This window comes from Accipiter gentilis, chromosome 29 (genome assembly GCF_929443795.1).
Source record: "Accipiter gentilis chromosome 29, bAccGen1.1, whole genome shotgun sequence".
NCBI classification, from domain to species: domain Eukaryota; kingdom Metazoa; phylum Chordata; class Aves; order Accipitriformes; family Accipitridae; genus Astur; species Astur gentilis.
In genome coordinates this window covers 2,361,091-2,374,510 of record NC_064908.1, presented here as the reverse complement: position 1 = coordinate 2,374,510, position 13,420 = coordinate 2,361,091, and the positions used below count along the sequence as shown (strand labels likewise).

The 13,420-nt window shown below is 51.3% G+C and overlaps 1 protein-coding gene across 1 annotated transcript; it reads right to left on the bottom strand.

The window, feature by feature from the left end:
• Positions 1-577: 577 nt before the first annotated feature.
• C29H1orf116 (chromosome 29 C1orf116 homolog) lies at positions 578-9,961 on the bottom strand. Its single transcript, XM_049832856.1, is given in 5 exon segments — positions 578-4,786; positions 5,301-5,478; positions 6,812-6,942; positions 7,744-7,794; positions 7,797-9,961. Coding segments are annotated over 5 exon segments (1,662 nt in total). The 5' UTR covers positions 7,882-9,961; the 3' UTR covers positions 578-3,569.
• Between the last annotated feature and the right edge of the window lie 3,459 nt (positions 9,962-13,420).

Here is a 13,420-nt window from a genome sequence, read left to right as displayed (position 1 = left end):
ACCCAGCGCTGCACTCCTCAGGCTGTAGACTTTCAAGTGCAAATGATTGAGTTTAAAGGCAGTGAGAGCGCAGTATAAATGAAAGGGGAGAGGAAGATGCAAGATAAAGCTCTGAGTGAAGGGGTCAGCCGTCTGAAGCCAGCTCTTGCGTGGTTTAATGGTGCATTTTCATCCACATGCTCCTCTCTTCTGACCACTCCTTTTTACCCATTGCTGATTCTAGCATTACGCTACTTAATGTGCTGGTTTACTGCACATCACTTGCATAATGTAGATACATGACTATTGCAGTCTCAAAGGTAATCTCACCTTGTTTATCTAATGGGAAAGGAGGAGAGCATTAAGGTCTCTCTCTCAAAACACTTTTGGCCTGAATCAGAACCTTAACTTCTCTTAAGAACAGGTTGTTTTGGAAACAAAGGATTCTCTTCCAATCCTTGGCTTTAGTCAAAACCAGGAGTACTACAGGGTAACGTACGTGTCAAGCAGGAAAGCTAAGTTTTGATTAGACTTCCTAGCAGAAATCTCACTTCCAAAGATTGCTTATTAAGCCACGATGGGTTGCAGTGATGTTTATTAACAGGAGTTGTGCACGTGGTCTGGTTGGTATGAAATGGAAACAAAAGAGAATAAATTAAAACAAGAGCCACAGGAGACCAGGGTCATTCCTATGGGAATGAACTCCTGATCTGTGCCTTTCCACGAGGTGAAGTGCTTCTGCTGTTGCTCGGCACTCTGGGTTGAATCACTCACCATAGGCAAGCCCCGTTCCAAAAGCAGGCGTTGCTGTTTAATCCTGCAAGCAAAATACAGCATTTTACAGGCTGAATACATCTGCAGCCATTAGAAACGAAGGTGTTTATCCCCACGGGCCGTGTGGCTCCTGGGCTGGGACTTTACGCAAGAGCAGACACATGACTCTGCTTGGTGCCACCCAGAGTCGAGCCCTGCTGCCGAGGGACGGATCCTGCTCTCCCAGGGGAGCGTGGCCACATCTCAGCTCTGCGGAGTTTTTTGCAGCACCTGGGGGTGGCTTCTCAAAACCAAGCTGCTCTTTCTGCCTTCTGCTTCAGCCAAGCGTGGCCCTCGCCCCAGGCACAAGCAGGCAGCTGGGGAAGAGGGGAACAGGGCGGCGAGGCTGTGAGCACCCAATTTGTAAGCACCCTTGTTCTTTGGCTGTGCATTAGCCCAGAGGCACCTTCCCAAGGCCACGTGGACCAGGTTGCACGGGGGTCCCTCAGCTCTGGCCGCGTTTATTATGACCCACGAGTATTGGGACAGGCTCGCACCCAGAACGCTGTGTGTAGGGCAGTGTCTGTGCCCTGCTCGGCGTTCAGGGCAAACAGCCTTAATCCTGCCTAACCCCCACCACAAACCCCTTAAACTGCTGGTGATGCCCCAGGCACATGGCAGAGCTGCCTCCGCGGCCGTGCTGGGGTTAAAGCCGTCCCCATGCCTGGCCAAGGGGGTCTAGGCTGCGGTTATCGCCCATGGTGCGCAGCCATGCGGCGGCTTGCCGGTCCTGCCCGGCCACTGCGGACCCGGCTCCAGGCTTGAAATGAGGCACTGGGCTCAGCCTGGGGGAGTTAATAACCCTCCAGGCTCCTTCTCCCTTTTGGAGCCAATGTAGGTGCAACACGGTGTTTGCTGAGCAACCTGCTGAGTTTTTGGTTGGACTTCAGCCCGTGCAGCTTCTCCTAGTTTCCTCCCTGATATACAGGTTTGCATTACTGCTGGCCAGCCCAAAACTAATTTAGTTAATTGCTTAACTACAAACAAGCATTTCCCTGTTTTCATGAAGTGTAGCTAATCAGACATCATTTTCTTGCATTCCTTGGATTCTTTATGTGGGTCAGTACTATTCCCTCCACTTGTGCACACCTTTTATTATGTGGGGGTTTGTGAAATGATGCAGCTTTTGCAGAAGGGTGCCCTCTCCTTTCCATGCTGATGCCTGTTTGAAGAAGAATTAGAAGCCTGGCTCTGGGTTTTGTCAGTATGAGCCTGTTTAGTATTCACAACACTGAAAAAGCTAATTGTATTGCAAGGTCAGTGATGAAAACGATTGAGTGCAACTTATATTAATGCAGCAAGCAGTTAATTAACATCAGTAAATTGTTTAGTGCAATTGTCTCCAAGGGTCAGGCCCTGTCTCTAAAGAAAGCCTATATTAGTTTTGAAATTAAATTGCCTGTTAGGAACAAAGGTGCTTGCTTTATTAGCAGAGACTCTCTCTAGATGTTCAACACTGAAAGCCAGGATTGCATGAAAGATTTTTTTGGGGTGAAGGAAATAAAATGATGCTTTCAAGCTGAGCTGTTAGTCCATCCTTTCAACTAACACAGCTGCTGTGGGAGATGTCCCCACAGCCCCAGGAGATGATGTGGGTTGGAAGGGATCAGCTGGAGCAGCGGCAGGTCCCATGTCACCTGTCCCAGTCTGGCAGTGCCATGGCAGACTTTGCATCTGCCTATTGTACTGGAAGCATTTACACAAAATCCCATCTCGCGTGGGTCCTGGGTTGCAGGAGGCCCAACCGAGTCTTTGGTTCAGACTTCATCATTTGCAATGGCAGCTGCTGTCTGGGTCACCCACGCTGCTCAAGTCGAGACATACTGAAGGTTAAAATGCATTATTTAGCTTTACCAGAACTCTGACTGCAACATCAGTCTGTATTACACAGTCATTTTCTGATCATATACAAGTTTATTACAGAAATAAACCACCTTTGTTATAAAAGGTGCGCAGCATAAACACCGACAGCGTCAGCTGGGTCTGAAAGATGCGAGGAGAGTTTGCAAGGGGATGCAATGGCGCTGTCTCAGACTTGCGTCTCTCATTTTGGGCAGCACTTCTGGTTATGCCACCAGCACGCGGTCTGTTGCGTCTTAACTGTCACTTCACGATGAACGCGGATGTTCGTGCGTCTTCTAAGTCCAGGTCATCAGGGCTGGGTGTGAGAGGAGGCAGTGGGACGTCTGTGCAGCCATCCAGCCTCTCGCCTGCAGGCGCTGTACGAGGAGCACTCGTGCATGGGGGAGCGTTGCTGAGCCCACACCGGTCTGACAGTTTTGTATGTGGCAGTGGTGGCTTTTGGGAGGCACTTGTACGGAGCAGGTGAGTGCTCAGCCCTCAGAGGCTTTGATAAAGTTAGCAAAAATCCATAAAATCCGAAAGGAGCAGCAGAGTCCTGCAGTTCTTCCCAGAGAGGCTTTATCCACGGGCAACCCCTTTTAAAATAAGCCAAACCCGCAATTCCACGGCTTCCCTGTTTCGATGAATCCCCAAACGCATTAAAGACCTTGTAGGAGAATATGCCCCATCCACATGCTCAGTGATGCTTTATATAAATATCTCATATACACTTGCTATGTACAAAATATTATGTACACGTGGTGTTACTTTATTTGGTGTAAAGCTCCAAATATCTCTCGTGATACCCCTCCCAAGATGCTGGGGCAGGAGATCGCAGCAGAAGATGCTTATGGTTGTGGTGCCCAAGGGCGGGCAGTGAAGGCCTAGATCTGGGGTGAAAAGCCCCTTTTCCAGCAGCCCCACTGCCCGCAGAGCTATTCCTTCAGCAGACCGAGCTTCTTCAGTGCCTCTCGCCGGTTCTCATCGGTCGCGCCCTTGGGGGAAATCTTCACGCTGACGCAGGAGCGGGATGGCCTGGGGAAGCTCTGCAGCGGGTGGGATCGCCGCTTGCTGCTCTTCTCCTGCTCCACCTGCCCGGGCTCCTTCAGACCAGCAAAGTCCTTCCCTGCCCCAAGGGATACTGGCCGGGGGCGGCTGCTCCGGAGGAAGCTCGGGGCGAGACGCTCGATGAAGGACATCTTGCCCAAGGAGCTGCTGGTCTTGACGCTCTGCTCCTTGGTGCTGGCCATGTAGCTGCTCAGCCCCACGCCGGAGCGCTCCAGGGTGTTGGATTTGAAGGTCATCTGCCGGATACCCGGCACCGACGTCTCCACTGCCTCGCTTTGTGCCTTGGGCTCTCCAGGGATGGGGAACAGCATCTCCCTTGGTTGGGAATGCATGGTAGATTGAAGATGAGCACTGGGGTCCCTCCTGTCCTGTGACAGTCCAAGCTTCTCCAATGCCTCCCGCCGGGCTTTCTCCCTCTCCTTGGGGTCAAGGTGCCCTGAATTCACCTTTTCGGCAGCAGCATCGTTGGCAGAGCCGGCCTGAGAGCCGGCTGAGGACAGAGGCAGTGCTTTTACCTTCTGGCTGGGCTCCATGGTGAGTGGCACTGGGCTGTTTTTGCTGGTTTTCAGGATAATATTTGGGGGCAGTTTTCGCGGTTTGGGGGCAGTTGGAGGCCCACGCTTGGCATCGGGGTCCTGAGGGGCCTCTTCTAATGTGGATTTCTCTGGCTGGCCCCATGGAGTCCAAGTCTTGGTCTCCTTGGCTGTTTCCCTCTTGGCATCTGAGTGATTGTTACGTGACCACTCATGGCTCACCAGGTTATCCTGGGAGGGATCTGAAGGTTGGATAATCAAAGATCCCAGGGATTTCATGTGGCTTCTCGTGTTGGCTTGGTCAAGCCCGTCCTCCTTGGCCATGTCCTGTGAAGATTTATCTACTGGCACTGGGTCCTCCACTCTGCCGACAGTCGCTTTGCTGTCAGAAGCTCCATTTGCTACCGTGATGCTCCTTGGAAGACTGTAATAGCCTGAGTTTGGAACTGCTGCTGGAGCTGAGCTTGAGAAGGCAGAGATGCTCTTACCACTCTTCTGTTCAGCTGCACGCTGCTGACCTGCGCTCGGAGGGGGAGCCCCGTTCTCCAAATCTAGGTAGAGAGAGATGAAGTCACGCACCGTTCTGCACACAGACACAGGATACCTTCCCGTTTGCAAACCACACTTCTCCACGTCTGCTAAGCCAGTGCAGCCATGGCAGAGCGCTGCACCCAGAGAGTTTACCCTGACTCCAGCTAATACGCCGTCACTGCTAAGAAAGTCAGATACTTTGGATTTGACAAAGCACGTGGTGAACGAGGAGCCTTTTTCATCTGTGTAAGCCTGGTCGGAGCATGAGCAAAGATGCTCTGCCCTGCAGTTCTGCTGACCTTGCTCAATAGCTGCTAGCAGCTCCTGCATGCGAGAACTGGGAAAATGCAGCTGGTGCCCTGCCTATCTCGCTGCCTACAGCCACCACTCACCGCGGAGTGATGAAAACAAGCTGGCTTTAGCTTACCACGTGCATGAAACTGGGGCAATGCTCCTTCCCTGCCTGCGAGGGAACGCACCCCAGCCAGAAAGTCCCTTTGCAAACAAGGGCTGGAGCAGAGGTTTCCAGCTTACCCTGGGGAACGGAGTCTCTCTTGGACCATGTCCTGGGCAACTTGGAGGGCTCCACGTAGTCAGTCTCATCGGTAGAGACCCCGCTGTCTGCTTCTGCATCCAGTGAGCCAATAGTTTCTTCTAAGAACATCAAACACTCTTTCTCTTCCACAGATAAGTAGTCGTAACTGTTATCACTCTAAAAAAACAGTACATGTAGGAGGTATATTATTACTCACAGCCTTGGCAGTTAAGAGGAGACCTGTGACAGCTCCTGGCCAGGAGACTCGGCCAGTGGCTATTCAAAAATTGGTACTTAGAGCTACAGAAAACTAGACAACTTCCTTTAAAAAAACCCCCGTATATACTTAAGGCCATTTTTTTATTACCCTACTATGAGCATCAGAAGATGGGTTATTCTTAACTTGGAAACTTGGCCTCTACCTTTAGTTCTTTAGTTTACTTTGAAATATGAGCAGATGGATAACATGGGTGCTCAGCATTGCTGAATCTTAGAAGCTTGCCTTAAACATTGTAAATACTGAAGGCATATCTGCGGTTGGTGGCCCCTCTCCTTGTTCTCTTACTCATATCCCAGCTTTGAAAGGCGTATGACAAGATGCTGTTTAACTTCTGTTTGTATTTCAAGTATCATGAGATACGACTGCTTTGGAATTGCCAAGTTACAAGGTGATATAAGCAATATATCATGGAAAAAAAAAATGAAGTGCAGGAAAGGATGGAGTGTGTATCAGATCAACAAGCATGGAGGAGATACTGTCCCAGGAGGAGTTGTTTTGCAGGATGACACCTATCCAAATCTTTTACCATGCAATATTGCAACCAGTTTTTCCATCCCTAATAAATTTCAGAGGGTTTGGTTCTGGTTTGCAGTACATCAAATGGAAAACCTGTTCAGGATTGAGCGTTGCACTTGTACATATCAATTATGCTCCAAGTCAGACAGGATGTAATTAGTCCATCAATCTTGGAATCAGTGTTTGGAGACAAACAAGCTTTAATGGACAGATAGTGAAAAATTACACATCTACACCCATGGTCCAAACTCATCTCTGCCTTAACTAGGAAATTAATCTCTTGTCGGCCGGGAGGAGCACAGCTCACTGTCTCTTCCAGGTGAAGTCATCCTTGTTGGAGCCAGTCTGACCCAGTTATCCAACTGGTCTAATCCCTCACTGGGGAACTCACCAGGTTCCTCCTGCCCAGTGCCTGCACTACCTGCCTCCGGATCTTCGGGCAACGCAGGAGCCACTGGGCTCTCAGTATCATTTCCCGGAGGAAACCTTGCAGGAGCGAAGGCTCCTGATGGCTGACACACATGTGGCAGCATGGAAAGTCTGGCAGCGCTTTGGGGCAGGAATTAATTTGGTGCACGGTGCTGTTTAAGGGCCCCCAGGTGCTTCCAAAGCACCAACGGAGAGTGGTTTCGAGCAGAAATCTGACCGAAATCCTTCCTCAGCTATTGAGAGCGGTGAGTTGAGCCCGGGCTGGGTACAACAGGGTTTACTTACACACTGCGAGTGGTTGGAGGCCGTGCTGACCATGCTGTCGCAGCTGCCGGAGTTGCAGCCAGCCATCCCCAGCTCCTTCTTAGGCATATCACAGGCTGCCGCGGCGTCCGGTGCGGGGGGCAATATCCCGGCTGAAGTGGAAGAAAGAGGAGGCATTAAGCTGCGAGATCCCCCTCGCGGGGTGATGAAAACACGCTGGCTCAGCCGGAGGGAGGACGGGCGGACTGTGAAAGCTGCCGGATGGATGCAAACATGCTCCATCTTAGGCTGCTCCCTCCGGGAGAAGGGGCAGCTGGGCTTTTTTAAAGGATCCTTGGAACTGAGGTTTTCCCCACAAGAATTGGAAATGTGGTAAGCTCTGGACCGCCCATCCCTGGCCATCTCATGTTGGTGGTTAGCTAATCATCCCGGAGGTGTGGATAAGGTGGTTCCTGACTGAAGGAAGAGGCTGTAAGCCCAGCTCAGCCTCGGAGCTCGGCAGCAGCGATCCCGTCCCAACGCGAGCCCCAGCCCAGCTCTGCCTCTCGTGGGACCTCTTCCCCCCCCACCGCTGCCAGCTGCACAGCCAAAGCGCTCTCAAAACTTCCGAACGCGCTGTCCCGAAATGCTGCTGTTGAGTCACAGCCTTGCTCTGCCGGGAGCTTCCCCTTGGCAAAGAGCTTTCTCGGGGGGACACGGAGGTGTCGTGGCTTTGGGGAGGTGTCCCTGTACCTTTGGGGCACACCTGGGTGTGTTCGGGCACACGCCTGGCAGAGCTCGCCCAGGGCAGCGCCCGCGCTGCGGCGATGTGCCGTGTCTCCAGCCACCCCGGGGGGGTTGCGAGCGGTACCCCAATGTCCCCCTCTGCTTGTGGCAATGCACCCCTGCTGCTCTTCTGGGTACCCCCAACACCGGCGGGGCGGGAACGTGGTAGCGGCCGGCTGACAACCAACCTGCCGTCGGCGTTCCCGACAGCGAGACCTTCCCGGGGCAGGGTCCGGGCGGTGGAGGGGCCAGTTATGCTCGCAGGGTGCGTGGCCGGGAGAGCTCTGCTGCCCGCGGGGAAAGGCTGAGTAGCCGACAAAAGGCATAATTACTTATGGATGTAAAGCATTAGCCTTCCAAAATTTACCGACACCAGCAATTATGTATTTTCTTTGCATGTACCGCCCCTTCTTCCGGAGAGAACTGGGCTGCGGAGACGAATGAGAGCAGCAAAACAAACACCCCCTCCAACACACACGGACCCACGCAAGAGGATTGGCTCGTCGGAAGACAGAGGAGCTCTTTGTGCTGTAACCTGGCCGTGGTACACAGGAACACGCTGCTGCCTTTTTTTTTTCTTTTTTTTTTTTTTTTTTTAATTGTAGCAGGATCAGGGAATTAGATCTAGTGATAAGTGAGCAGAACTGGCTGCTTGTTCAGAGTGTTAGACCCTGAAAGAATTCCTTTGTAATTGGAATATGCCGCAAAAATCAGATTTCAACACCCACGCCCTGACAGATCCAATCCTTCCACGCAGGAGGAGTTTAATATTTTGGTCTCAGCTTTACATTATTTACTGCTTAAATTACATTTGAGTAAGAAGTGGTTTTGAAACAGCAATGCTCTTGATTCTTTGAATTTGGATAACTTTGTAGCCAGAGCTTTTAGCTGTTGGGAAGCAGAGATGCTGTCTAACTTTGGGGGTTTTTAGGCTTCTGCAAGCCGCAGAGTTTTACTGTGCACCCAAATATTTGCAATGTGAAATACGAATCCACTTCCAAGCAGCCAGAGACTACCGCCTGCTTGATCGAGATTGCTGCAATGCTCCTCACCGCCTTCCGCCCTGCCGCACAAATTCGAGAGAGCAAAACACTTCTGGGGAAGCGAAAGTCTTGCTCAAACTTGATGCCTGCAGCTGGAGCAGCTGGTCAGAGCCAGTGTCCGCTGTGCGAGGCAGTTCCCTGGGTGGGAGAGCAGCAGCGTAGCCCAGCTCTAATGATGGGTCTCGACAGAGCTAATTTCTCCATGAGGTTGCCCACCATCGTGAGCCCACTGGAAGAAGTAATTTGTTCTCATTCAAACAGCGTTTGCGGAAACATAAAGCAGCTGCCAAGGCTTTGGCACCCGCCGAGCCTCAGCTCACAGGGAGGCAAAGTTCAGCTCGGAGCTTGTTGGATGCTGGAGAGGATCTACGCAGAAACAAGAAGTTCATTTTCCTGCCCACTAGTTCTCTGATGCGATTATGGCTCTAACACATTCATCTGACTCGGAAAGGGGCAGAAATCAGTGTTGAAAAATCCCGGGGTTTATGATTCAGAAGCATTTTACAGTTCCTTTTGCTGAATGACATGGCAGTTTGGCCACAAACTAAAAATATGACTAAAAGGACATGGTACTTGAAAAGCTGTTTTTCAATGCTATATATCTTCCCCCACTAAAGATGCTTTTAGAAGAAGCTATTCTTTATCTAAAAGAAAAGGCCAGTTCGTGCAGCTTTAGTGACAGCTGCCCTAACTGTCCTTTACAAAGCTTGCTGAGCCCTCAAACATCAAAGAGGTGCTGGGTAGCAATTAATGCTAATTGCTTTATATGAAGAGGCTACTTTCTTTTAAGCCCAGTCCTACTACAAGCACTCTATCACAGCTCTCCAGCAATGTCAAAGAACCTCGGTATTTTTTGCTGTCTAAGGCAGAGCAGCCTTACAGCTGCCGGCAAAGGGCTTCATCCCAGCCAGCTCGAAAACACAAACCAAAGCGAAACACAAACCAAAGCAAAACACAGTTCGCAGGTACCGTCCCAGCTGTTCCTGCTCTGCAGTGGCACAGCGGGACAGATCCCACCTCAGGGTGAAAGGAGACGGTGGCGGCAGACGTATAGTTCCTCCTATTTAAAGAAGTAAATCAAGTGCACGCAGCAGTTGCCCGAGCTGTTTGCTGTCCTGAGCACCAGTTCTCCCAGCCTCTCGGCCGGCAGCTGCCGGTCCCCCCGGCTTTCCTCCCGCCACCACCTTCAAACCACCTCGTCCATCTTCACTGGTGCCACCTCCTGTGACAGCTCCACCACAATTTACCCTTCCAAAGCAAAGCACGTCTGTAACCCTGTGGGTACCCGTGTCCCACCCGCTCAGCCCTTCACCCGCAGCCCATTCAGCAGGAAAAGGTCAGAAAGCAAAGGACAAGAAGGAATAGAGATAATTAATTTTTCTTCTTCTTTTACCAGGACGTCCGGCGTTCCACGCTGCGCAAATCCTTGTCCCGGACGTGCCTATCCCAGGACTTCTTTGCTTTTCTGGGCTAACCAAACAGCCGGGTTACACATTAACTCACCTCCCCAGCGGAGATAAGGCTGCGCGGGTGCTCGGCACCTACGTGCTCGTTGGGTGAGCCCCCGGCCCCTCACCTGCAGCCTGCTGCACCGGGGCGAGAGAAATTCATCTTGCACCCATGCAAAGCAGTTTTCCCACTGCTCCGGGCTGGGGGCGACAGCACGACCGAGCCCCTAAACCACCTTCGTGTCCTGACCCAAATCGGCCAGGCCCCTGCGTGCCGTGCTCTCTGCCAGCCCTGCCGGAGCAGCTTTGCTCCGAGCCAGCGCGGCGCAGGCAGAGGCGCAGCTGCAGAGGCGGGCGGCAGCACCGGTGCCCGGGAGGCTGCGGGCAGCTCTGCTCGGTACCACCCAGCTCACTCACTTCCCAGCTTGGCTGGTGTCCTCCGATGTCCTCAGCCCCGGTTTCGCTGGAGACTCCTTAATCCGACATCCTGTTCTGCCGCATAGCTGCTCGCTGACATTCGGAGGAGCCCAACGCGCAGCCCTGACCAAAGCGCCTTTGTACGTGGTAATTAAGTCCTTCGCTGGGCGTTTGCGCCGTGTGGTGCTGAAGGCATTACCCCACAACAGGTTTATTCTCTTAGGTGGTTTTGTGCATGAGGTCCCTCGGCTCAGGGTAGGACCCGGTTCCTTCTCGGCTCTAAAAACACAGATCGGTGCTAGAACAGGTATATACTTGCATATCGCCAAATCTTTCCCAGACGTCAAAAGTTTGCTGCCTGCTGCTGCACGCTGTAAGGAGGTTCTTGTAAAGGTGGGTAAAAAGCCCTTTTAGAAGGGAAGCTTCACCCCTAAGCTTTACTTGCGTGCGAGAGGAGAGGGTGCCCAGGTCGGGCACAGCTCTGGGGCTTGTTCTGCACGTCCTGCCCAGCTGCAGCTCCTCTTCGCCCCTCCTGGCACCGTTCCCTGCAGGCGTTGAGCCCCTCTGCAGGTTCATTCCCTGTCTCTCCAACACTGGAAGCTCTTGTGCCAGGCAGCCTGAAGCCAAGTGCTAGAGCCTGGGTGAAGCTAAAGCCCCCGAGACACCCGTGGCGCTCCTCTTCACCTCAGCCCCCCTCCTCACTCACACCAACCCCACCTCAGAAACTGCTGCCGGGGCATTTCCCTCAGCAGCAGCCCCTCTCCGAGGATGAGGGTGCTGCCTCTCTCCCGGGGAAGGTGAAGAAGAGCCCAGTTACTCCGTCTGCAGCACCCCGTGCAGCACTGGGTGACACCGACCCCCAGCACCCGCTCTGCCCAGGCAGCGCTGCAGGAGCAGCTGAAAGAACTGCAGTGACTCATTATTACCCCGACTTTGGGCTCTCCTATTAAAATTACAACTTTTCTCTCTGATAAACAATGCTTAGGCCATTGCTCCCCTGCCCCAGTATAGACTTGGATCTGCTCTGCAAGGTGCTTCTCACTGAGTAACTACAAATATCCAAGCAGAAACCCTGCAGCAAACTTATAGAGCCACCAGATTCATTCAAGTTTTCATGCTTCAATTTTTTTATTTTTTTTTTTTCTTCAGAAAAAGCTTGTGTTGCAATGTGTGTTCCTTGCTACACAGAACAGAGAAGTAGAAACCCAAGTTATTTAAAGCCATGGTAGGATGAAAAGAAAGCAGATGAGCCAGGAAGCACAGAGGTTCCCAAAAGCGCTGTCGAGCCTCAGCTGCACGCTGTTACGAAAGGCACCATGTGCCTTGAAGAGCAAATCAACAGCCCAGCAGCTCCTGGGAGCCCCAGCCAGCTCCACTCTCCCACGCTGGCCTGCAGCAGAGGTAAGAGATGCGAATGCAGCACGTTCAGAGCAGCAGCCCCAGCTGCTGCCTGAGCATCGCAACAGCCGGCGATGCAGACCTGCGTGCAGGACTCACTGCAAGCGCTTCTGGAAGCGTTAACCGGTGTCATGCTGGCCGGTGCAGTAACTTAAAGAGTCAGATGCGCGCTGGTTTTGTTAAGTTGAGCTTAGTTCTGAGCCTGCTTTAAGAGAGGGAGTAAATCAAACCCAGAGCTATTTTCTTATTGTACATGGAAACGCTGTGGGAATGAGCAACGACTCCAGGCAGGGCAAGAGTCTCCTGAGAGCGCTGTGCTGACAGCACCAGGACTTAAATCTGCGCAATGAAACAGGTAGAGCTTGCTGCCTGCAGGGCTCTTGTGTAGGTCAGGAAAATGTCATGATCCATTAAGAGAAGTCTTGAGCTTCTCTGAATCAGATGCCCAGAAAAGATCCTCTTCCTCCAACGAACATAAATAGCTAGAACTGAAAATAAAGCGTGATTTCATATATATGGCATGAAGTACATACAAGTAGTCAAATGATGCAGACAAAACTACACAATGCCGTGGAAGGACTTTGGCATGTTAACAGACCCGTTGTGCCTCACCCTGTTCATAAACAAAAGAACACAAATGATTCAGTCCTGGCCCTGAAGGAAACGCAGCCATACGGCGTCACCGTAAGATACCTGTTAACATAACGATGTTTATCTGACTCTGTAGGACTGTTGGACACTTTCCTTGGACCAAATTGTATGTACAGTATGTATGCTGACAAATCAGTTACGAAAAATACTAGGTAGTTAATACCTAGTATTACACAGCAGTTTAGAGAAATAATTAAATCTTAATATGGCTGTGAACTGAGCAAGGAACCCTATTTTACAGAAAAGAGGTAGAGAACTGAGGGGATCTGTTTCCATAGCTTCGTTAGCATTAACTCTACATCAGAAATAAGGAGTCAGCTCTCAAGGTATTGCACAGTTCCCAACACTTTCCCCCAGGCTTTAATTAAAAATAATAGACAAGGACACTGCAATCTTGGACAACCTAGTTTTGTTAACTGCCCTATTGCATTCTTTTGTTACAGACAGGAGTGAAAAAGCAATATTGATTTCAACCTATCTGAAGTAATTTTATTCTGCCCAGTCCTGCGCAGAGCAAAACCTGATGGCAGTTTTACAACTGGACGCATAGCTTGATTTAAAATGCATGCAGACATTTAATTTGTATGATAAAGAGCTGTAATTTTCAAAATAGCAAGCTGAAAATTTTTTGCTCCTCTTATTAAAGAGTTTCCCCGCCAGGGAGAGGTTTGCAGGGCTCACCCACAGGTGGGTTCGCGCGGGGCAGGAGCCAGAGCCGCCCTTGGGTGCTGCCTGGGCCGTGAGCCGTGAAATCTGCCGAACGCAGATGCTTCAACAGTTGTGCGTCAGTCCGATTTCTCAAAAACGCCATCGATACGTGGTTTTCTGTGTTTAAGGCAGTCAGCAGGAGAAATTCTGCATTGTCTTAATTTGTGCCTGTCCCTTCCTCCTGCTTCCTCAAAAGCTGA